The sequence below is a fragment of the Hyperolius riggenbachi genome, chromosome 10 (genome assembly GCF_040937935.1).
Source record: "Hyperolius riggenbachi isolate aHypRig1 chromosome 10, aHypRig1.pri, whole genome shotgun sequence".
In the NCBI taxonomy this organism is placed as follows: Eukaryota; Metazoa; Chordata; class Amphibia; order Anura; family Hyperoliidae; genus Hyperolius; species Hyperolius riggenbachi.
In genome coordinates, this window is record NC_090655.1 from 211,596,209 (window position 1) to 211,620,902 (window position 24,694).

Sequence of the window (24,694 nt, forward strand, 5' to 3'; positions counted from 1 at the left end):
ACTGTCCCCCCTCAGTGTGTCCCAGCACTCCAGTGCGCCCCCTCAGTGTGTCCCAGCACTCCAGTGCGCCCCCTCAGTGTGTCCCAGCACTCCAGTGCGCCCCCTCAGTATGTCCCAGCACTCCAGTGTGCCCCCTCCCCCTCAGTGTCCCAGCATTCCAGTGCCTTCACCCCCCCCAGGTGTGTCCCAGCATTACAGTACCCCCTGCCCAGCTTCCCCCCTCCCCCCTTGTGCCCCAGCATTCCAGTGTTTTTTCCAACTTTCCTGTGTCCCCCAGCATTAGGGCTAGTTCACAGTCAGCGCTTTGGTGCCGCTTGCCCCGCGATTGCGTTCGTTCTGTGATCGCAATTTGGTGACAAAATCTTGTGATTTCAGCACGATTTGCACTTGTGTTTCCTGTCAATAGAACGAGAATCACATCGCAATCGCCCCAAAGACGCTGCATGCAACACATTTGCGATTGAACAAAATAGCAAATGCCGCAGTGTGAAGCGCTCTTACAGTGTGTCCCAGCATTCCAGTGTCACAGTCCCAGGATTCCAGTGCCCCCCCCCCCCCCTCCCTCAGTGTGTCCCAGCATTCCAGTGTCTCCCTCAGTGTGCCCCTATTTGAGTGAAAGGAAAAGGTATTCAGATTATTTTCACACACTTTAACTTATTTGGTGGACAAAGGTTGACAAATGGGACTATCCACATGCTTTAGTTTAACAATAAGTTGAAGAATCCTTGTTCAGAACTCACTTTATCTCTAGTTAGACCAAAGGTGCGTACACACATGCGACTATAGTCGTTTGTAACGATCGTTCCCCGATCTTTACCAACGACGATCGTTACAAAAAAACGAACCACCGACTATTAAGGCAAACGACGAAGGAGCCAAATCGCTACAAAAGAAAGTTCTGTCTCGGCGGATTTTAACCAACGACGATCGTTTGCAAAAGTAGTACATCGTTGGAAACGGTCGTTCGTACTAGGCTTGACATGCGCATTTCACAATTTCTCCGTGAAACTTCTCATTTTTATGCGCAGGCGCAATAGTTGCTTTACGTGATGTAACGTTCGTTCTAACGATCTGATCGTTACACACCTTTTAAAACTAACTTTACTTAGGTCGTTCTTTCATCAATTAAAAGTTCGTTCGTCGTTCTCAACGAACGATCGTTGTCGCATGTGTGTACGTAGCACAACAGCGGATACAAAGCAAGCCACAGGTCCAGGTTCTGTCTACTCTAGATGGCAGTGAAATGTACAAATTGTAACTATTTTGTTTGTTATTATAATTATTTGTGATTTGCTGTTTGCAGCCCATCTCTTGCCTTAGAAGTATTGATGGAGAATTGGTTGCTTCACCAGGTAAGAGAAGATTGTATTTATTTATAGAGGAGTGCAGTATGGGGGGTCCACTTAGATCCCCATCATCTAATAAACATATTCAGTTGCTGTTTATGTTTCCTACAGGTGGATCCAGTAACAAAAAGCCACCAGAAATGTATGGGCTCTCATTATTCTTAGGTTTCTACACAGAAATAAAAAACAACGTCACAGGACAATCAGGTAGGTGGAAAATGTTGTAACTCCCCTGTAACCTGTCAAATAGAGTGCAGCTGGTAATACGATAGAATAGAGAAGTGTTAGGGATTATCATGATGTCTGATTTAGGGCTGGTGCACACTAGAGCGGTTTTGGAGTTTTTTTTTTTTAATGCTTGCAGGGGGAAAACCGCTTGGCGATTGAAAGTGAATGGGATGGTGCACACCAGAGCAGTTCATTTTTTTTCCAAAACCGCAAACTCGGGGGCTGCAGCATTTTTTTGATTTCTGAGGAGTTTCTGCCTCAATGTTAAAGTATAGGAAAGTGGAAAAAAGCTCTGAAAAACGCTAGATCAGAGCAGTTTTCTAAGCGTTTTTGTTACAGAAGCTGTTCAGTAACAGCTTTACTGTAACAATATTTGTAATCTGCTACACAAAACGCTCCAAAAACCGCTAGGCATGTTTAGAAAACATGCCTAGAATCGCTCTGAAATCTGCTTCAAAAACCTCTAGCATTTTGCAGATCTGCTAGAGATTTTTGGTGTGTGCTGGGCCTCTAAGCATACTAAGCGCCATTTTTAGCATCCAGGGCATCTCAATATCACATTAAAAATGCATGCTGACAATTTGGCTCATTGGTAAAAAAAAAAAAAACAAGAAACCTTCCATTTCACTTTTTTTTACATTTACAAGTTTAGCAGAAGCTTATATTACGTTACTTCTGAGGATGGCAGGGCTTGTCCGACCGCAGAAATTTCAGGCAGAAAAGGACTTATGTAATTATTATATTGCACACATTAGCAGAGAGCAAGGAAAGGCTTTCATCAGCGGGGGGTGGAGGGAGGCTAGGACACTGTGCTTCAAAGAGTTTAGAGGAGTCACACAATGCTATCTACACACCGTTCCCTGGATAAGTAAGAGCATAGAGAAGGGAAGGGGTGCACATGACAGCTCTTATAGCTATTAGGAACCAGGAGAAACTGCAGAAAAAAAGTAGTGCTTGGTTCGCTTTAAAGGTTATGAGACTGTCACAATTTCTCTTTTAGGAAGGTAGACATGAGAATCCTGTGCTGGTATTTGTGAATAGCATACATCAGGGTGTCTGAACATGACTACACAGCCATAGTCTTCAGTGTTCTATCCCAGCCAGTTCAAGGACCTCATAATTGTGAGCAGGGGCGTAGCAATAGCAACTGCTATGGGGCCCTGAAGAAGGGGGAGTCCAGATGGAACTGTTAAGAATGTTCACTTTGTTTCTCCACCCTCTAACTTTGTCTCAGTACCCATGGAATATACACAGTGTACATTGCATGGACATGTTAATTGCCCACCCAATTCATATCCACAGAGTAGGGACAGGTGGCATTGCTAAAAGTGCCTAGATATGATGGCCCCATAACAATTTTGCTATGGGATCCTATAGTCTCTAGCTATGCCACTGATTGAAAGAGTGCAGCAGAGGTGTGGTATGGAATTTTGTATTAAAGGAAACCTGAAGTGAGAAAACACTTCAGGTTTGATACCCAAGTAGAGGGAAGGTTCAGGTTACCTTAGTATAGAACCATTCCTCTGCCCGGCATCCTCCGTTGGTAAAGCTGTTCAACCTGCTTGATCAAACGGCTCATTAGAACTACTTATGTTCCCGACTAGTTCAGAGGAGAACACCTCTGTGCATGCACTGGACTTGGGGTCTGGACCTGCATATGCTAAGTAGCGCACTGAATGTCTTACCTATCCAGCTGTATGTGCAGATCCTCTGGTGTATGGTGAGCATATAATTAATACATTTCACAGAGCTATACCAATCCTGTGTAGTTGTGCTTCCCCCAGATTCAGGCTAGGTTCACAGTGGGATGCAACACAACAAAAGTTGCAACACAGCTTAAGGCTGTGTTACCGTCGCATGCAGTAGATACAGCGGAGCATACAGGCAATGAAAAGTATGCTTCCCTGTATCTAACGTCTGCGGTTTGCACTGCACCAGTGTATTGCCATTACGCAACATTTACAACGCTACATTAACATAGCTATGTGAACGTCACACAGGGTTAACATTGCAGTGCAGACACCTGCTTTATAATGACTTTATAACGCAGGAGAATAATGTCCCACTGTGAGCGTGGCCTCAAAGTTTCTTTTCTTACAGAATGCATTTTATATCTCTGTTGTGTTACAAATGGATCCCGTTACAGAAATACACCAGAGAAAATTACCAGTCCTGTTTATTTTGAATAGGAAGATCAAAAGACCCCACAGGATTATCAGTTATAGGAAAATAAGAGGGATATTAACTTATGCTCTGGAGGGATAACTATAGTCAGGTTCTCAATGGATAGCACACTTGTCTGTCACCACCAGGATGGAAAAATCGGGCAGGTCATTATCTGGAGATTGTGTGGTCTTCCTGTGCTTGTGTCACTCAGGTTCCTCACTCACATCTGAAAAACATACTAATAAATGAATTGGTTACCTCCCCAAAAAAAAGTCAGGGGACACATGTATTTCAGTCATCTGCATGCGGTTTTTGTACACCATGTGGGTTTGTATACAGTTTGTATTTGTTTTTTTTCACAACAACTAATGTAATTGATAGAGAAAACTGACCAAATCTGCAGAATTATCCTGCAGGATGTCAGTTTTTTTTCTGCATGCAAAAAACGCATGAAGTGTGAACAAGCCCAATTGATTGACATGAGTTCTGTGCAGAAAACGTGCACAAAAAGTCCAGTGTGTCCCCTGCTTAAAGGGAAGGACCGAGGAGCATAAAAATCTACTTTGGGTTTCCTCCAACCCATGGCAGATGTCCTGTGCCCCCGCCGCAGCTCCGGTGGCTCCCGGTCCCCTCCAGTGCATATGTCGACCTTGTCAGGTCGGCATCTGCTTGTGCTTCACCATGTGTCTCACGGAGTCACACTGACATCATCCAGCCTGCGCAGTGCAGTCCAGATGATGTCAGCGCGACTACGTGAGCGCAAGTAGGCCTCCTGTACCAGATACCCGCCCATATATGCAGTATACGTGCGCTGGATTTATATATATTTCCACCCGTTACAGATGCTAGTAAATAGGGGTTTTTTTTATAAAAAGTATTTCACACATAAATTTGCATAAATGTCAGCCACTCACACATGAGCAAAATGGGTCCCTTTAAAAATGTATTAAATTAAAAAAAAATATATATATATAGTAGTTAAAAATTATATATATGTATAAAAATGATATACTGTTTATTCTCTTAGTATTGTTCAAGTGAGGTAGATGTATTCTCTACCTTCAGTTACTTCTGCCCACTTTAACCTGAAGTCGTCTGAGCCCACTTCCTCAGGCCAAATACAGTGCCAAACGTTTGTATAGCCAAGGTATTAAGCACCTCTAAAGGCACCCACAGAGGAGCTCAATACCCTGGCTGTACACACACCATTGGCACTGTATTTGGCCTGAGGAAGTGGGCTCAGACCCACAAAACACATTGCCTGTGCTTAATAAATAATTTTGACATCGTTGAGGTAAGCCACCTCCCTTTTTTTTTTTTTAATCTAGTTTTATATACTCCTGGGCACCTCTTTTCTCCTTTGTGATATTTATAAAGAGGCACAGCTTCATAGACCAGGAAATGGAACACACTACTTTGTGCGCTATTGTACTATAAAACAATGTGTTGAATAAAGTCAATACCATTTCTTGGCCAACTCTAGCCGTTAAAGTCTGGATACCAATACACAGCCAATTATGATTGGCCAATTTTATCACTTCCGTGTAGTATGAGAGCTTACCTATACAATCTGTTCATACTATTCAAAATCTGTTGGCCTTTATATTAAATATGGAAATCATTTAATTGGCCAATCAAAATGGACTTCCTAAGCTTTTAGTATATAGTGAATATCTTTTACAGACTCTTATCCTACTGACAGTGGCATGAATGGTCCCGGTCACCACATGTGATCTGCAGAACTCATTTGCCACTTTAGCATAATTATGGTAGACAATTAAAGCACTGTTAACCACCATGAAAAACTCGTCCTTTTACGAATATGGCAATCTGATAAACATAAGCAATGATATTTGAAATAGTTGTCTATTAGCAGATCTAATAGTTTTTTTATTTATAAAATAGACCCCTCAGAAACCACTGAAATTAAAAGGCCATAAGCACAGCCAGGGAACTGGCATTGTTTAGAGGGAATAATGAGGACAGACTTCCTATTCGGAACCCAGATGTTTAACATTTTATTGAATAATGATGATAAAAAGGTTTTATAAAGCAGTTCAGCTTAATTCGCTTACTTATTCCAGGATTACAGTATAACCAGATTCCAATCATATTTCCTAAACAGGAGGTCAGCAATGACTGCTCCTTATTTGTTATCTGTTTTATTTAAGGCACACGTAAACATTTGTATCTTGACGTAACAGACAAACTGAAATATACATTGTCGGTGGAGTCACAGTGCAATGGCAGCCATGTTTAGCATGGAGAGGTAACAGGTCCAACATTTCCCTGGTGTTCATTTCTGTGGCCGCTCTGGGACTTCATCTAAATTACTACGGCAACAGGAAGTGAGGTAATCCCTCCTGAGAGGACTGTGACTGCTATAAAAACATTTTCTTCAGTAAAGCGGGTAATGAAAAGAATCATCATCAAATTTGTATTGCTGTCATTGTCTCTAATGAACAGAATCTTTCTCTTTTGTATCTTCTCAAATGGAAGGAAAAAAAAAAAAAAAGGCATTCTGTTTAGAGGGGATATAGACAATACAGTAATAAAAACCTAGTAAAGATCCAACACGTATACAGGAAGTCTAAGCAGAACTAATTTAGTATTGAATAAAGTAGTAATACAGCCACATGCCTTACTATGTGCTATTGTGATGCCCTGGGTGCTAAAAAAAAGCTGCTTGGTTCACTTTAAGGCTGGTTTCACAGTGGGACGTTAAAGTCCCAAGTTACAGCAGCCAGTAACGCAGCCTAACTCACAGCACTGTAAAATCAATGGGCTGTTCACAGTGCACACGTTGCGTTACATAGTAATGCAGCACGTTTAAACAAAGTGCTGCATGCTGTACGTTATACTGGGCTAAGCAGTGTTAGACTGTTTGCACATGCTCAGTAATGTTGGAGGAGGAAGTCTCCCCCTCCTCCTCCGCAGCCAGCCACATGGCTAATTAATATTCATTGCACTGTGGAGACTCCTGGTGGGACTGTAGTGTTGTCCGGATCATGAACAAATCGTTCATTTGATCCAGATCTTTTTTGTGATTCGAATCATCCAGATCATCACAGTGAAAGATTCGGTTCACAGTGGATGTCTGTCTGGAAGAAACAGGAACATACAGAATGTACAGTGCAAGGAAAGTCCTGTCCTGCTAATCATTTCACCCAGTCTGCTTCCCTAGTAAAATGATTCAAATGATCCGATTCAAATGATCCGAATCCTTAAAAAGATCCGGACTTCCTATCACTAACCTGGAGCAGCTGCTTTGAGAGCTGCATAACGCAGCTCAATCTGACGTCCAACTTCAACTCCACCATGCGTTGCGTTAGGGGCACGTTATGCGACCATAATGTCCCCTAAAACGCAACGTCTTGGTGGGAAAGCAGCCTCAAGGCATAATTATTGTCATTTCCAAGATCACTCCAGGAAGAGTTAGTATTTCAAAAGTTATTAGCTAGAAAAGTTTTAAAATTGCTAAACCTTATGTAGCAGCGATCTCAATAATGCTAACAGAATGAGTCATAGATAAGTCAAGAAAAAGGTTGTGATTGGCTAACAGCTCCAGAGATTGTAGAGTCATTTTTAATGACAACAGAATGTCTAGGTGCTGCCTGGAGGAACCAGCTGGTCATTGATAACACAAGCAGAGGTACAGTATAAGGCATGCATACAGATGATGTGTAGTCAGATTAATGAATGGTCGCAGTACAGACATCCTGCAGAAACCTGTTGTGCTCTACAGAGAAGAAGAGTGGCGCCCTCACCAGGAAGACAAATAGAAATCAATAGTGCATGTTTGTCATTTACCGTTAAATGATCCTTCACAATTGATTGCCATGAGATTGTGGTACAACTGTACAGACATTAGATTGTATGTACTTCTCTGTCCTATTTAAATCAATCCATGATACACCGATTACATGTAAGAGAAAATAGCTATTCAAACATTAGCAGCAATAACTTGTCGTCCTTCATCCTATGATCGGCACCCACAGCTTCCGAGACGCTGGAGAACCCTTCCTCGCTGGGAAGAGAAGGAAAAGCCATCAGTGACAGGCTGGTTTAAGTGAAGGGTTACATTTACGCTCTAGTGTTCCACTGTCAGACTCCATGGCCCATATGCAATTCACTTTTTCTCCTGAGTTATCTACTAGGTGAGATTTTTACTCCTGGTCATAAAATCCCTTTTAAACCACCAGCAAGCAATAAAATACTCAAAATAATTTTGATAGTACTTTTTCACTTAGTTTTTGTTACTTATTCAATTGCAAAATGCTGAAAAGTTATTTTAAAAAGAAGTTGAAAAAATGATCACCTAGGAGAAAAAGGAAGGTGAAAAAGTTACTTGCGTAAGGGGCCATGTGTCTTCTCCACTCACCTCAGTAGCTGCTCTAGTTCCCGAGTCACTTTTGCCACCACAGGAGGTCCTTGGTACATGAGTGCTGTGTAGAGCTGCACAAGAGAAGCACCTGCACAGATCTTCTCCAGAGCATCTCGGCCACAGCTGATGCCCCCCACACCAATAATGGGCACCATGCCTAGGAAATAAAAAAGTATTGCAGGAGATTGTTACACTGGGCACTTTATTTGCATATATGTATAAATGCTCAGCTTCCAACAGCAGGTAAATCAGTGACAACTGTTTCATATTAAATACTGCCTTGGTGAAGGCAACCTTCAGGTCCAGCTCCAAGCCCATACATTTCCCTAGTACTGCATAGCACTCGGGGAGAGCTCATCATCATCCAAAGATCCTTATGTATCTGATGCCAAACAAATCACTTCTAAAGCACAACTAGTGGCAAAACTGAGGTTAAAGCAAACCTGAACTGAAAATAAACATATGTGATAATTATTTGTACGTGTGATACTAATGTCAAACAGAAGGTTTGTAACAGAATAAGGTTTCAGATTTTGATTTTCAGTTTAATATCTGAATATTTAAGACACTATTCTTAACTGCAGTAATGACAGTCTGATGTAAAATCTGCATTGCTAAGCTGAAAAACAAAGAAAAGTAACAACACTTTGAACTTTTTAGCACAAAAACATCAGCATTGTTTCCTCAGTCAGATAAAAGTGTTTTGCCTTGTATTTACCTTTAAAGGACAACTGAAGAGAGAGGTATATGGAGGCTGTCATGTTTATTGCCTTTTAAGCAATACCGGTTGCCTGGCAGCCCTGCTGACTTTCTGCCTCCAATACTTTTAGCCATAGACCCTGAACAAGCATGTAGTAGATCATGTTTTTCTGACATTACTGTCAGATCTGACTGTCACGGCCAGCCTTGAGAAGCGCAGGTGATTCGGGAAGAGCCGCGCAGTTGGTTTTCTGATTGCTTCCTGGTTAGATTGCGCAGTTCATGGCAGCGATCCGAATTACATTCTTTTAAAAAAAGACAACTTTGTTGCTCTCACACCAAATGGCCAGCGACATTAAGACACCTTCTCTGAAGTATCCCAGGTACCTAGCTGTGTTAAAGACTCCCATAAATCAGGTTTCCATGCCTCTGGGCTGAAAGAAGCTCATAAAGCGGGTCTTAGTGTAGCCGATATGGCACCATTCTCAGCAGGAATTGTCACGTAAGCTCTGAGCTGAGGAGTTCAAAGAACCAGCAATCTCTCCAGCTGGCAACTATGAACTCCTGGTGACCTGTTATTTATAAGATAATTCATAAACTGCTATATTTGTCATATTTCCTGTGTTGAGTGTGTTGGACCTTGCCTGGCCCTGGTACTGAGAAGATTCCAGACTAACCTGACTTATGGACCGTCAGTGAGACAGGTCCAAAGTAACATGCTAATACCACAGGGGTCCTGCCCCTTGTGTATCATTGTGCGGGATAAATCCTGACTGACCTGAAAATGTTATTAAATCTGCCCTGACCTGTACGGTTCTGGGAGATAGAGCCCATACGTAGTTTAGATATGGTTATCTGCCTCCTTGAGAAGGGGGATGGCTCATCTCAGGTTCCAAGGAGTGTGTGGTCCCTACCCTCACTCCTCACTGTGTCAGCAGTATAACCAGGGCAGAGAACCCAAAATCTATGTCCTCCACTTTAAAACATCATCTGGATTACATAATTGCCAGCTTGAGGACATGCTGGCATCCACCTTGTTTGGACTTTGATGCTGAGTCCCCTGACTCTGAAATCAAGGACTTACTCAATTTCTTTTCCAAAGCGGACATATTTCACCTGAAACTTAAGTATTCGTATTTTCTTCCCTTTTATTTTATATTGGTTTACCGGTCTTTTTAATTGTTGATTTTAATGATGTTCTGTATATATTAATTATTTATATTGCCTTTATAAATAAACTTCTAAAGGTTTTTTTTTTGGGCTACATTCAGCCACACAGAACAAATCCTAGCTTTCCGAAGAGTCGCTACTACTGTTCATAGCCAGATAAAATAGAGAGTGTGTTTTAACCGTTTTATCCGCAGGTCTTAACCTCCTCGGCGTTCTATTGAGATCGCCAGGGAGGCTGCGGGAGGGTTTTTTTTTAATTAAAAAAAAACTATTTCATGCAGCCAACTGAAAGTTGGCTGCATGAAAGCCCACTAGAGGGCGCTCCGGAGGCGTTCTTCCGATCGCCTCCGGCGCCCATAATAAACAAGGAAGGCCGCAATGAGCGGCCTTCCTTGTTTTGCTTAGATCGTCGCCATGGCGACGAGCGAAGTGACGTCATGGACGTCAGCCGACGTCCTGACGTCAGCCGCCTCCGATCCAGCCCTTAGCGCTGGCCGAAACTTTTTGTTCCGGCTGCGCAGGGCTCAGGCGGCTAGGGGGGCCCTCTTTCGCCGCTGCTCGCGGCGAATCGCCGCAGAGCGGCGGCGATCAGGCAGCACACGCGGCTGGCAAAGTGCCGGCTGCGTGTGCTGCACTTTATTTGATAAAAATCGGCCCAGCAGGGCCTGAGCGGCAGCCTCCGGCGGTGATGGACGAGCTGAGCTCGTCCATACCGCTCAGGAGGTTAAGGTGCATACACACATCAGACTATAGTCTTTGGAAAAATGAAAGATCACAGACCAATCTTACCACCCTTCATGTAGTATGAGAGCCATACTCTACACAGTCTTTTCTATGGAGCTAAACTCCCCATCAGAAAAAAAAATCTCTGCAAGATGCTGCACACAAACATGCTGCACACACTCAAAAGATCTGTAGCTGCAAAAGATCTGTTCCTGCCAAAAATCCATTCCTGCAATTGCAATGATAGTCTAGATCATCATACACACATGATTTAACTGACATTCATCTGCAGATCAGAGCCACCAGGATGGATTTTCAGATCTGCGGATGATTGCTAGATCTGCAGATGAATGTCAGTTAAATCATGTGTGTATGATGATCTGCAGATCTCATAGACTATCATTGCAATTTGCAGGAATGGATTTTTAGCAGGAACAGATCTTTTGTGTCTGTACAGCATCTGTGTGTGCAGCATCTTGCAAAGATTTTTTTCTGATGTGGAGTTCAGTTCCATAGAAAAGACTGTGTAGAGTATGGCTCTCATATTACCTGAAGGGTGATAAGATTGGTCTGTGATCTTTCATTTTCCAAAGACTATAGTCTGATGTGTGTATGAGCCTTTAGAGTCAGCCAGAGTGGGCTTCTCTGTCTCAATAAAACAGAGATGGTGGCAGCCTAGTATTTTGGTTTTATAGTTTGCACGCCTCCTTCTAGTCTGTCTGATACCAAAATTCCGACGGTTTCATCTCATTGATTGAGTCCACGAGATTGGATGGTCTGTGTGCTGAAACAGATTGGAAGGTATTGTGCGGTCCGACCACCAGGGGATATGGGACACTGACAGATTAGCTGCATGCTTGTTTCTGGTGTTATTCAGACACTTCTGCAGCCAAACAGACTAGCAGAGCTGCCAGGCAAATGGAATGGTTTAAAAGGAAATACACATGGCAGCCTCCATAGTCTTCACACTTCAGTTGTCCTTTATGGACAGCCAGGTAAATTCAACTTCCTGGTTGACTGCCTCATATCCATAGATCTCTTTAAATGTTTAAAGCTTGCTGTACAGGAAAACAGAAAAGGGACTTCAGACAATTTGTTAGCAGGAATAATACAATATGTACCTATGTTTATCTTATCAAGTCAGTTAGGTACCCTTTGAATTCTTACAGTACATGTTTGGCATCAAGTAAACCTGAGACAAAGAAAACACAAGGATTTATACTTACCTGGGACTTCCTCCAGCCCCCTGAAGTCCATCTACTCTATCACCATCCTACCAATTCACCCCATTCTCCCGCAGTGGAGTCTGTGATCCAGACAGGTTGTGGGCCACTGCATATGTACGGCCCTGGCCGCGTGTGCCCCCAATCACGCTCCCATGAGTGCTGCGAGAGTGCAGTTACAGTCTTAGCAAACTGCCTGCGTTTGGGGCATGCTGATCCTGGGACCACGCATATGCAGTAGCCCGTGGTTGGGCAAGTCAGGGAATTTACTGGGCTAAACTGCAAAAGAACAGTGGAGATCAGGCGGATGGCAATCTAGCGGACAGACTACAGAGGGCTGGAAGAATCCCAAGGCAAGTATAAATCCTTGTGTATACTTTATCTCAGGTACACTTTTAGTATTGCCTTTGGAAATTTAAAGCTAGGCCTGCCTGCAGCTGTATATCTCTTTATTCTGATGCAACAGCCCTGCAGTCTCCTTTTCTGAAATGCCACTTCCAGTGAAGTTTACATCAGGCTGTGGCAGCATAATTGAATGGCATTTTAAAAAACAGTAGTGTACCTCTGCACAACGACTCTTAGGCCAACCAGGAGATCTTCTCACAGATGAAGTTATGACCTCCACCTCACTCATCCAGCATTAAACATTTGAAGTAAAGGCAAACAGCGGGCACCAGATACAAACTTTCAATCTTTACTGAGCAAAATGAAAGATGTTACATCTCATCACATGAAGGCAAAGGTGTTGCAATGACAACCTGCAGTCTACAATATATTTGCGCCATCTCAGCACATCCTCAGACTTGCAGGTGTTCTACGTGGGAAAAATGCTTTCTGCCCCGGGTAAAGATTGAAAACTTGTATCTGGTGCCCACTGTTTGCCTTTACTTCAAAAGCAAAAAGTGAATGACGCAAGACACCCTATCTTTTCGGAAGGTGTTAACTGTTTTGGCTGGCAATATGCTAATCTCACCTGATGTCAATGCATACATCTCCCTCACAGTCTCTGTCGCCATTTGTCGAAGCGGAGCTCCACTTAAACCACCTATCTCACAGCTCTGAGGGTCCTTGAGGGTTTCTGGGCGACTGATGGTTGTGTTGGTAACAATCAAGCCATCGACACCTAGCTGGGAGACATCATCAAGCTGGATTACTAGCAGGTGAAATTTGGTAGAACCAGATTATCAGGTAGGTTTTAGGCCTCTTGCACATTACATGTGATTCCGATTTTTTTATACGATCCGATTTTTGATTCTGATAAAAAAGTAGCAGCATGCAGTACTTTTTTGTTTTAATATATTAGATCTGGTATTTAATTCCGATTTACAGAATCGCATGTAGTGCGAAAGATGCCTTAGTCTGGAGAAAATGCCTAGGAACCTTGCACGGAAACGGTCATATATGAAAAGACATAAGGCTCGTACACACGTCTGATCAAAGGCAACGACGGGTCCATCGTCACCTCCCGCTGGGCGGGTTTTCAGCAGACAGTACAGCGTGTGTACAGTCTGTCGGTGGACTGATAAGGCCGGCGGATCGCTCAGAAACAGCCTTATCAGTCCACCGACAGACTGTACACACGCCGTACTGTCTGCTGAAAACCCGACCAGCGGAAGGTGACGACGGACCCGTCGCCTTTGATCAGACGTGTGTACGAGTCTATAGGCTAGTGCTAGGCTAGATAGGCTAGTGCCAAGACAGGGACAAGGCAAACCATGCTGAGTAAGCTTACATCCACGCATTCCCGACACATGCATAGGTTCCATCCAAACTACTTACATACAACTAACTACAAAAATTAAACCAGTTACTCAAATGTTACATTTATAGAGACAAAAGGAATTCCTATGTAACCAGTGGAAAGTGGGACCTCAATAGCAAATCTTTACATCAGCTTTCAAGACTAAAGTGATTCTCTCAGCAATAAAGTTAAGACAATAAATATTAGACCCGGAGATATCACATACCACTGTGTTATGCCTGGGATCTGCGCCTGTCACTGAGAGACCAAAAGGTTCTGTAACCACACAGGAGCAGCAAGGCTGTTATTGTATGTCTCCTCTAATAGCCGATTTCTGAATTGTAGTTTCTTTTGTCCCAATTAATCCCCTTAAAGTAACTTGTCTATATATCTTATCTAAGGTTTAGATAGTTTACACAGCAAATTTATCTGCAAACAGCTTCAAAAGTTTATGATTACTTATTCCAGTGATACAGTGAGGGAAGCCATGTTCTGTTTGTCACATTGTCACAGGCTGAGGGCTGGAGATGCTATCAGCTTGCCTGTGTGTAAATTCAGTCCCCTCTCCTCCTCCCCTCTGCCTCTGAAATCAGTGGCTAGTAACCTCCTCCTCCTCCTGCCCAGACTGAGCTCCCATAAGCCCTTGCTACAGTGCCAAGGCACAAAAGGAGCCGTGGGAGAGCGGATCGTTCAGAAACAGCCTTATCAGTCTGTCTGACAGACTGTACACACGCACTACTGTCAGGAGAACGGGAGGGTCTGACGGACCCGTCGTTCTCTATAGTAGTGCGTGTGTACGCACCTTAAGACAATTGCATGACCTAATGAACACATTTACATACAATAACAAGCTATAGAATTCGAGCCTAGCCAATTCCAGGCACTCCCCCATGTCTGAGCCATAAGTTACAACTTCACATACCTCTGTGACTACACTGGCGATGTCCTGTTTATCCTGCATAGATAGGTCAGGTGCAATTTTCACCAGTAACGCAGGCCTCTGATTAGGCGGCAGAGAGTTCCTAGCACTCATTACCTAAATAAATAGAATACATAAATATAATAGTGCTGAATCAGACAGCTCTGCTTGCATTACCATGGGCAATCAGTAACAATATCACACCTTGGCCAGCAGGTGGTGCAATTGCTCTCTGCCTTGGAGGGCCCTCAGGCCAGGTGTGTTGGGGCTGGATACGTTAATAACGAGATAGTCAGCGAAAGGCCCTAGTTCTTGTACTCCTTTTATGTAATCCGCAGCTGCATCGTCTGAGGTCTTGTTCTTCCCGAGGTTTATCCCAAGAGGCATGCCCTCTACAAGACAGTGAATGGGATTCAACACAGGCAGCAGAGCATGTGCTACAAGACCACATGATTATTAACTAGATAAATGCTCACCCAACGAAAAACAGGTCCTAGGCCTTGGATGCGACACCCCCCTCCCCCAAACCCACATTCACGACCCATGCACACATGCCCGTCCTGTGCTCTCTATTAGTAGTAACCATTAATATAATGTTAAAACATTTTTGCAACTCTATACAGAGTACATAGAGGCGAGCCAGTCACACCACTCGCTGTCCCTCAGTGGGTGGCATCTAATATCCTAGCACAGGCTATAATCTATATTATATATTACCCGGCTCTGTACAGAGTATATAGAGCTAGTCACACCACTAACTGCCTCCAGGTCATATCCAATGCCCTAGCGTCAGTCTATAATTTATTTATTATACAGCTCTGTACAGCATACACAGAGCCAATCACATCATTAACTGGCAGGTCTGTGAATTACGAGGAAAATGTTGAAAGACTCATCACTTTTAGAAAATCTTGCATAATAGCCTTTTAAGAGATTATCCTAAAAAGTGTCACTAAGGTGTCTCTAATGGAAATAATACAGTGACTCTTCTCAATGCAGGACAGAATGTAGGGATCTCCCACGGGAGGAAGGGATGTGGCGCCATTCTTGCCACGGGAGGAAGGAATGCGGCACCTCATCTTCCCACAAAAGGGAAGGGATGTGGTGACATTCTCATGTGAGGAAAGGATGTAATGCTCGGCTGTTACCTGATGTCAGAGTCCTCTGCTTCTCTTTCCTCTCTGCGAGTCTCTGGAGGACAGCCTGTATACCATGACTGTTAAACCCATATCTAGATGTGGGAAAACACAGTGAAACATCATAAAGCAGCGCCGTATCATTTATGTATAAAGTAAATTAATTCAAAATAGCCAATTCAGCTGTTGTAGCTGCACCTCCCCACTGTGGCTTGGAGGAGAAAATATACCTCTCATTGTAGTGTAATAAGTGTATGGAACCCTCTGTACTTATTCCCTTCTACTGGCAAATAACATGCTCAGCACTGTACAGCAGCCCTGCAGTGAGATGGGTACATACTTCCATTACCCGGCCTGGCAATCTAAGGCATTACCTGTTGATCACCGCTTGGTCTTGTGGCAGACGAAACACTCTTGGTTTGGGGTTCCCTTCCTGAGGATTTGGGGTAACGCTTCCAACTTCTACAAAACCAAAGCCAATTTTGAACAGACCGTCTACCGCCTCCGCATGTTTATCAAACCCCGCAGCCAAGCCCACCGGGTTCCGGAACCTGTGACCAAAAACCTTCATCTCCTGGGGATAAATCAAAACAAAAAGCAAGTTGATGAAGTGTAACTACAGTCAAATCATGAAATGTGCAGCTATGACTCTCAGTTGTTTATATTTCTTATGATATGATAACTTCTGCCACTCTGCAAGCATATGTACCAGCAAAGCCATGTCAAATAGATGCATTACTATTTACCCTAACGTGCAGGCTTCACATTCATACATACGAACTGTGAAAATTGAAACTGGTACTACAGCCTGCGTCACCTCCCCGACTCCAACCTTCCTCCAGCCTGCCTTCCTCCAGCCCGACTCCAACCTTCCTCCAGCCTGCCTTCCTCCAGCCCGACTCCAACCTTCCTCCAGCCTGCCTTCCTCCAGCCCGACTCCAACCTTCCTCCAGCCTGCCTTCCTCCAGCCCGACTCCAACCTTCCTCCAGCCTGCCTTCCTCCAGCCCGACTCAAACCTTCCTCCAGCCTGCGTCACCTCCCTGACTCCAACCTTCTTCCAGCATTGCGTCCCCTCACCGACTCCAACCTTCCTCCAGCCTGCGTCACCTCCCCGACTCCAACCTTCTTCCAGCATTGCGTCCCCTCACCGACTCCAACCTTCCTCCAGCTTGCGTCGCCTCCCCGACTCCAACCTTCCTCCAGCCTGCGTCACCTCCCCGACTCCAACCTTCCTCCAGCCTGCGTCACCTCCCCGACTCCAACCTTCCTCCAGCCTGCGTCACCTCCCCGACTCCAACCTTCCTCCAGCCTGCGTCACCTCCCCGACTCCAACCTTCCTCCAGCCTGCGTCACCTCCCCGACTCCAACCTTCCTCCAGCCTGCGTCACCTCCCCGACTCCAACCTTCCTCCAGCCTGCGTCACCTCCCCGACTCCAACCTTCCTCCAGCCTGCGTCACCTCCCCGACTCCAACCTTCCTCCAGCCTGCGTCACCTCCCCGACTCCAACCTTCCTCCAGCCTGCGTCACCTCCCCGACTCCAACCTTCCTCCAGCCTGCGTCACCTCCCCGACTCCAACCTTCCTCCAGCCTGCGTCACCTCCCCGACTCCAACCTTCCTCCAGCCTGCGTCACCTCCCCGACTCCAACCTTCCTCCAGCCTGCGTCACCTCCCCGACTCCAACCTTCCTCCAGCCTGCGTCACCTCCCCGACTCCAACCTTCCTCCAGCCTGCGTCACCTCCCCGACTCCAACCTTCCTCCAGCCTGCGTCACCTCCCCGACTCCAACCTTCCTCCAGCCTGCGTCACCTCCCCGACTCCAACCTTCCTCCAGCCTGCGTCACCTCCCCGACTCCAACCTTCCTCCAGCCTGCGTCACCTCCCCGACTCCAACCTTCCTCCAGCCTGCGTCACCTCCCCGACTCCAACCTTCCTCCAGCCTGCGTCACCTCCCCGACTCCAACCTTCCTCCAGCCTGCGTCACCTCCCCGACTCCAACCTTCCTCCAGCCTGCGTCACCTCCCCGACTCCAACCTTCCTCCAGCCTGCGTCACCTCCCCGACTCCAACCTTCCTCCAGCCTGCGTCACCTCCCCGACTCCAACCTTCCTCCAGCCTGCGTCACCTCCCCGACTCCAACCTTCCTCCAGCCTGCGTCACCTCCCCGACTCCAACCTTCCTCCAGCCTGCGTCACCTCCCCGACTCCAACCTTCCTCCAGCCTGCGTCACCTCCCCGACTCCAACCTTCCTCCAGCCTGCGTCACCTCCCCGACTCCAACCTTCCTCCAGCCTGCGTCACCTCCCCGACTCCAACCTTCCTCCAGCCTGCGTCACCTCCCCGACTCCAACCTTCCTCCAGCCTGCGTCACCTCCCCGACTCCAACCTTCCTCCAGCCTGCGTCACCTCCCCGACTCCAACCTTCCTCCAGCCTGCGTCACCTCCCCAACTCCAACCTTCCTCCAGCCTGCGTCACCTCCCCAATAACAAGCTTTTTTCCAGTGATTTTTATCTATCTTCCTTCAGGATGTGGCATCTGCCAAACTCCATCCTTTTTCACTCGTTGACAACTCCTATTCTCCAGGACATATCTGCTCAACCTTAACTGCTTTCTAGCCTGGTTACAGCCTCTCCTCCAGACAGACTTCACCACCACGAAGCTACTTCCAGCTAGAGTTAAGGTTCGTATACACGTCCGATAAAGATCGTTCGTTACGAACGATTCGTGACGTTTACACGATATTCAAATTAGACGGAAAAGATCGTTCGTAATGAACGATTGTGTACACACGTGAACGATATAAGTATAAAGTACTGAACGACGAACGATTAAAAAATGCGTGCGCAAACGGAAGTGACGTTATGACAGGCAATAAGAACATGCGTTATCGGACGATCTTTGTACACACTGCAACGATTGAACGATTATCTTTCGAAAAAATCCGCCGGGTTGGATCGGTCGGATTGAACGATAACGGTCGTTATCGTCCCAAAAAACGATCGTTGGAAAATTTGGAGCGCACGATTATCGGTCCAATTGTCGTTATCGTTCGTTTTTGAACGATCGTTATCGTACGTGTGTACTCAGCTTTACCTGTCCAGTTCTAACTTCCTTCCACCCTGACCCCCTCCCCTTCTCCAGGATATAAGGCATGCCTGGCACCAACTGTGTTCTTATCTTTGCCTACCTCCTTCACTTTACTGTGAGACCTTCCCAATAGTCTGTCTATGACACCTTCCTTCCTGCAGGCTGATCCCCATTGCAATCACCAGCGTTTTTCCGTCCTATTAGAACTGCTCCATGTTGAGAGACTTCCCTACCAGCCTTTCTCACTTAACTCTGACCTTCTTGTTCGAAGATAACGATCCACACCACATCCAAGTATAAATGGTCCGCACCACAACCAAGTATAAACCAGCTTTATTGAAGATCCATAAAATGCTGCATCCACAAAATGCAGCATAGCAGCGGTTTATGGATCTTCAATAAAGCTGATTTATACTTGGATGTGGTGCGGACCATTATCTTCGAACAAGACGGATCTTCACCCTGTTGGTACAAGGGGTTGGTTCCCGCACACCCACAGAGGATTGCCCAGGTGTCGTTCCATCTCTCTTAACTCTGACCTTCGGACAGACTGATCCCCTCGCTGTCAAAACTACACAGAATGCTGACACATTAATACTCACCAGAGATGGGGAATCTGGCTGGGTGCATCGTGGGAGAAGGCCCAGTGCTGCAAACCTTACTGAGAAGACATGTGCCAGCTCAGGGGAGATGAGCTTCTGTAACAATGGCATCAAATGTTCAGCATAGAAACGCTCATCCCCTTTTATGGTGAGATAAGAGGAAAACAGTAGACCTCCACCTCCTAATATGATGGCCACATCCTTCAACCTCCTCTGCAACACAAACCAAATTCTATTTGTTATACAGTTTTAGGTTGTTTTATTAAAATACAGTAATATATACACACACAATTCCACCGGAAAACAAAATTAAAACCCTAATAAACTAAGCCAAACATGATTGTGAAAGCAGCCAGGACAGGGGTGGCAGCGGGGTCATTCACCCCCCCTCACTCACCTGGGTCCCCTGTCCCCGCTCCCCTCCAGCTACTTGCGCAAAAACTTGTTAAAATGTAATGCTCGCAGCAAGTGGGGACCCCTACCTTCTCTCTTTGCGTTCCACCGCTCGACTTCCTGCAATGTTGCCCTCTATACTTCGGAAGGCGGCATTGCAGGAAGTGACACGGCGAGCGGCGGAAGTAGAGAGAAGGTAAGCGCTTCCCGCTCTCTGTTGTAATAATTTCCATCCCCGTCCTGGCTGCTTTCCCTCTAGCATGGCAGCCCCCCTCCTCACCCACAGGCTGTTACACAGAAACAGATCAGTTTCTGTGTCCAAAACTTCCTGTGTAGAGGGGGATCCGTTTTTCTATTGCCTGACACTACTTCTCTGTGTATCCGAATCCATGTGCGGTCTGGGAAAATGCAGCAAATATGGACCTTCAGTTCAGTTTTTCAAAACGGATCCCCCTGACCGCAGACAGATCCGTTTTGAAACTTAGTGTAGAAGGCTGCTTTTTTTTTTTTTTTTTTTTTTTTTTTTTTTTTTTTTTTTTAGCATTGGTATCCATGGCTCCATTTTTGATCTGGGCCAAAAAACTGAGCCACGATTATGTTTTTATGCAAGTGTGAACCTACTCTAACATTAAACTACAGAGAATGGGAACAATCGGTGTTGAGCAATGCAGGACAGTGCTAGACTAGTCAGCACTAAGCAATCTTTTGATGCAATATTTACAATCAAATTGTACAGAAAACAGTGCAGTGTTTGGTGAAAATCGATGTGCAACAATGCTTTGGCCGATTGGTACTGAAAATTCTGTTGATCTAAAAGTTGGATTTTTACAATCGTATTGGATGAGAGAAAATGCCCTAATCCACCAGTTTGTGGGAACAATTGAGAATTACCTTCCAATTAATTTGGATCGTAAACAGTGCATCAAAAGATTGTATCTGATGATAAAAAAAATGCACTGTGAATGGGCACCTTAAAGGACCACTATCACAAAAAATTCTTCATTTTTAACCTCTTGAGGACCACAAGCTTACACCCCCTGCCCCCCCTCCCCCCTAGGGACCAGGCCATTTTTTACAATTCAGCACACTGCAGCTTTAACAGTTCCCTGCACGGCCATACAACTTAGCACACAAACTAATCTTGCCTCATTTTCTTGCCACCAACAGAGCTTTCTGTTGGTGGCGCCTGATTGCTGCTGTGTTTTTTTAGTTAAATATTTTTTTTTAAAATTTCCCTCCCCACTTACTCCCTCCCTCCGAGATCCAGCACTAGGATCACCTCTCATAGGCATCAGCTTATGAGAGTGACCCAACTGTAAGCCACAGCCAAGTGACAGGGCTGAAGCAAAAATGATATGGAGGCTGCCATATTTATTTCCTTTTAAACAATACCAGTTGCCTGGCAGCTTCGTTTGTCTATTTGGCTGCAGTAATGTCTGAATTACACCAGAAACCAGAATTACACCAGAAATGCAGCTAATCAGGTCAGATACGCCTGATCTGCTGTATGCTTGTTCAGAGTCTATGGCTAAAAGTATTAAAGGGCTGAGCATCAGCAGGATAGCCAGGCAACTGGTATTGTTTAGAAAGAAAATACAGATAGGAAAGTGAGAGGGATATGGAGGCTGCTATATTTATTTCCCTTTAAGCAATACCAGTTGCCTGGTTATCCCGCTAATCATCTGCCTGTAATACTTTTAGCCATAGGCACTGTACAAGTATTATCGTCATATCTGACAATAGTCAAAGATTAGCTGTATGCTTGTTTCTGGTGTTATTCAGACACTACTGCAGCCAAACAGATCAGCAAGGCTGCCAGGCAACTGGTATTTTTTTTTTTTTTATGAAATAAATATGGCACCCTCCATATTCTTCTCACTTCAGTTGTCCTTAAATGATTATTTAAGTTAAGAAAAATAATTTTAACTTTCTTAAGGGCTTCTTGCAGCCCCCTGGAGTCATGTGCCCACCACGTCGTCCTGATTTTTTTTTGTTTTTTTTTAACTTAAAGTTAACATAAACTGAGAAGCAGTGATCTGCAAACTTGGCTCTCCAGCTGTTAAGGAACTACATGTCCCACAATGCATTTGCCTTTGAATCATGACTGTGGCTGTCAGACTCCTGCAATGCATTGTGGGACTTGTAGTTCCTTAACAGCTGGAGGGCCAAGTTAAGAGATCACTGCGAGAAGGATATGGATTTTTCCTCTTAAAATAAATACCAGTTGCCTGACTCTCCTGCTGATTCTGTGTCTCTTTTGCTGGGCATACACGGCTCGTTACCGGCGCGTCCCCACGGGCACCTGGATCGATTCCCGCTCGTCCCCGCAGGCGCTTATCTTCCGCTTGTTTTTTCTCCCATTATTCCGCCCACGGGTATCGAGAGCAGAATCGATACAGGTGCTGATCGGACACGTTGGATTTTATCAATCGAGCCATCAGCGGCTCGATTGATAATAAAAAAACGACCCGTGTATGCCCAGCATAATACTTTTACAGTCCCTGAACAAGCATGCAGATCAGGTGCTCTGACTGAAGTCAGACTGGATTAGCTGCATGCTTGTTTCAGGTGTGTGATTCAGCCACTACTGCAGCCAAAGAGATCAGCAGGACTGCCAGGCAACTGGTATTGTGTACCTGGCGTTCTGATTCCCCAGGATTTCCGTGCAAAAAGTGGTTCAATTAATTTCCAATAATTTGCAACCTTTTTTTTTTTTTTGCAATACATTTTTTTTAAATATTGAATTCAATACAGGTTATTGTACTGAATTCAACTGAAAAAAAAAAAATGTTTGCAGTGAGATGTTGATAACACTGTGTGACCCTGGTGTCATCAACGTCGATCGGCGGGGGACATGTCATCGCTGAGGGAGAAGCAAAATCCGTACATGGACATGGAAGACGGCACTGGGGAAGCAATCAGAGGTACGCGACGAGGGATCAGCACGCCAATGGTAAGTATAAGACCCAGATGTGAAGCCAGGTGTATAGGGAGCCACATGTAGCCAGATGTCAGCGTAGCCAGGAGTGTAGCCAGATGTCAGGGTAGCCAGGAGTGTAGCCAGATGTCAGGGTAGCCAGGAGTGTAGCCAGATGTCAGGGTAGCCAGGAGTGTAGCCAGATGTCAGGGTAGCCAGGAGTGTAGCCAGATGTCAGGGTAGCCAGGAGTCAGGGTAGCCAGGAGTGTAGCCAGATGTCAGAGTAGCCAGGAGTGTAGCCAGATGTCAGAGTAGCCAGGAGTGTAGCCAGATATATAGGGTGCCAGGTGTAGCCAGGAGTATAGGGTGCCAGGTGTCCCCTCCCTCCCGATTCCCCCCCCCCTCACTTTTGGGCTGGGGGATCCCCCTCTGCGGGTGGGGGTATCCCCCTTCTGTGCGGAGGTATTTCGGGGTGGGGGATCCCCCTCTGCCAGCGGGGGGATCCCCCTTCTGTGCGGAGGTATTTCTGGCTGGGGGATCCCCCTCTGTGAGCGGGGGATCCCCCTTCTGTGCGGCGTGTGGGTGGTCTGTACCCCTCCCCCCATCCTCGCTTCCCCCCATCCCAGCCCCCCCCCCTCTCCCTGTCTAAGCCCTTGAGCAAATCGAACTACTCACCCAGGGGCCCTCTCCAGCGCAGCCCTTCTTCCTCCATCGCAAAGTCCCGTCTCTTTACAGTTACATTACGAGACTTGGTGACGTCACCAAGTCAAGTCTCGTAATGTAACTGTAAAGAGACGGGACTTTGCGATGGAGGAAGAAGTGCTGCGCTGGAGAGGGCCCCTGGGTGAGTAGTTCGATTTGCTCAAGGGCTTAGACAGGGAAGGGGGGGATGGGGGGGAAGCGAGGATGGGGGGGAGGGGTAGAGGCCACCCGCACGCTGCACAGAAGGGGGATCCCCCCCTCACAGAGGGGGATCCCCCAGCCAGAAATACCTCCGCACAGAAGGGGGATCCCCCCGCTGGCAGAGGGGGATCCCCCAGCCCAAAATACAGCAGCACAGAAGGGGGATACCCCCACCTGCCCGCCCTAGCACATTCTCTCCCTGGGGATTCCCTAGAGAGAAGCATGCAGCAGCCTGCAGAGGCTGCTGCAGTGCTGCAGATCACAGCATGAGGGGAAAGTGCAGGACGAGCTGAGCTCGTCCAGAACATTTCTAGCAAGTTTTCTTTGGACGACCTCAGCTCGTCCAGAACGCTAGGCAGGTTAAAAGGAAACATCCATATCCCTCTCAGTCTAGGTGCACTCTAAATATTCCTTTAAAGCGTACCTGAACTCAGAACTTCCTCTCTGCTCTAAAAGATAAGCAACAACATAACCTTTAAAGAAAAACATTTCTTTGTTACAGCTGGCACAGAGTATCCAGCAAGCTCATGGTGAACCAGAACTCCTAGGACCGTGTAAGGGGCTACAAAGCACCAAAAAGCCCTCTTACTAAAATGCTATGGAAAACAGAATGTCTTACAGCTGGGACTTGAGGTCCTTCAGAAGTCAGGTATAATAAAGCAAGGACAGGGAATAGCAGATATTAGGTAATACTGATACTTATCTTTAGCAGTCACATACAATAAGAGGACTAGAAGCAGCAAGGTCACACCAAACAAGGCCGTGCAAGGAGATCAGCTGAAATGCACGCTATATGTTTATTACTAATTACCATAAATACAGTACGTCAATGTACATTGGAAATACACATTGCTACCTTCACGTGGGCTCCCAGCATCTTCTCTTCCTGCTGCCATACTGTGACCGGAGGGCATCACGTGATAAGCGCCTGCTCCGCCCATGATTGATAAGGACAAGCTTCCCTTCCCTGCTTATTACAGTAGCTGGAACTACCCAGGCAACTGTGGGACGCGCTGCAATATAATTGGACGGCGAAATAATGTTCCTCCCCTTTAAAT

General features: G+C 45.7%; 1 protein-coding gene across 2 annotated transcripts; it reads right to left on the reverse strand.

Annotated features, from left to right (window-relative positions):
- Positions 1–3,773: 3,773 nt before the first annotated feature.
- On the reverse strand, positions 3,774–24,591 carry DHODH (dihydroorotate dehydrogenase (quinone)). Of its 2 annotated transcripts, none has more exons than XM_068255850.1 (9): positions 24,493–24,591; positions 19,424–19,636; positions 16,110–16,309; positions 15,748–15,830; positions 14,804–14,991; positions 14,603–14,716; positions 12,913–13,066; positions 8,122–8,281; positions 3,774–3,966 (listed from the first exon to the last, which is right to left on the reverse strand). In XM_068255850.1, exons 1-9 carry the CDS (start codon positions 24,511–24,513, stop codon positions 3,957–3,959), a joined length of 1,143 nt encoding a protein of 380 aa, XP_068111951.1. In that variant the 5' UTR covers positions 24,514–24,591; the 3' UTR covers positions 3,774–3,956. The 2 variants fall into 2 exon arrangements, with proteins under 2 accessions (XP_068111951.1, XP_068111950.1); XM_068255849.1 differs by lacking the exon at positions 3,774–3,966 and adding an exon at positions 5,735–7,767 and having other exon boundaries at positions 24,493–24,590.
- Between the last annotated feature and the right edge of the window lie 103 nt (positions 24,592–24,694).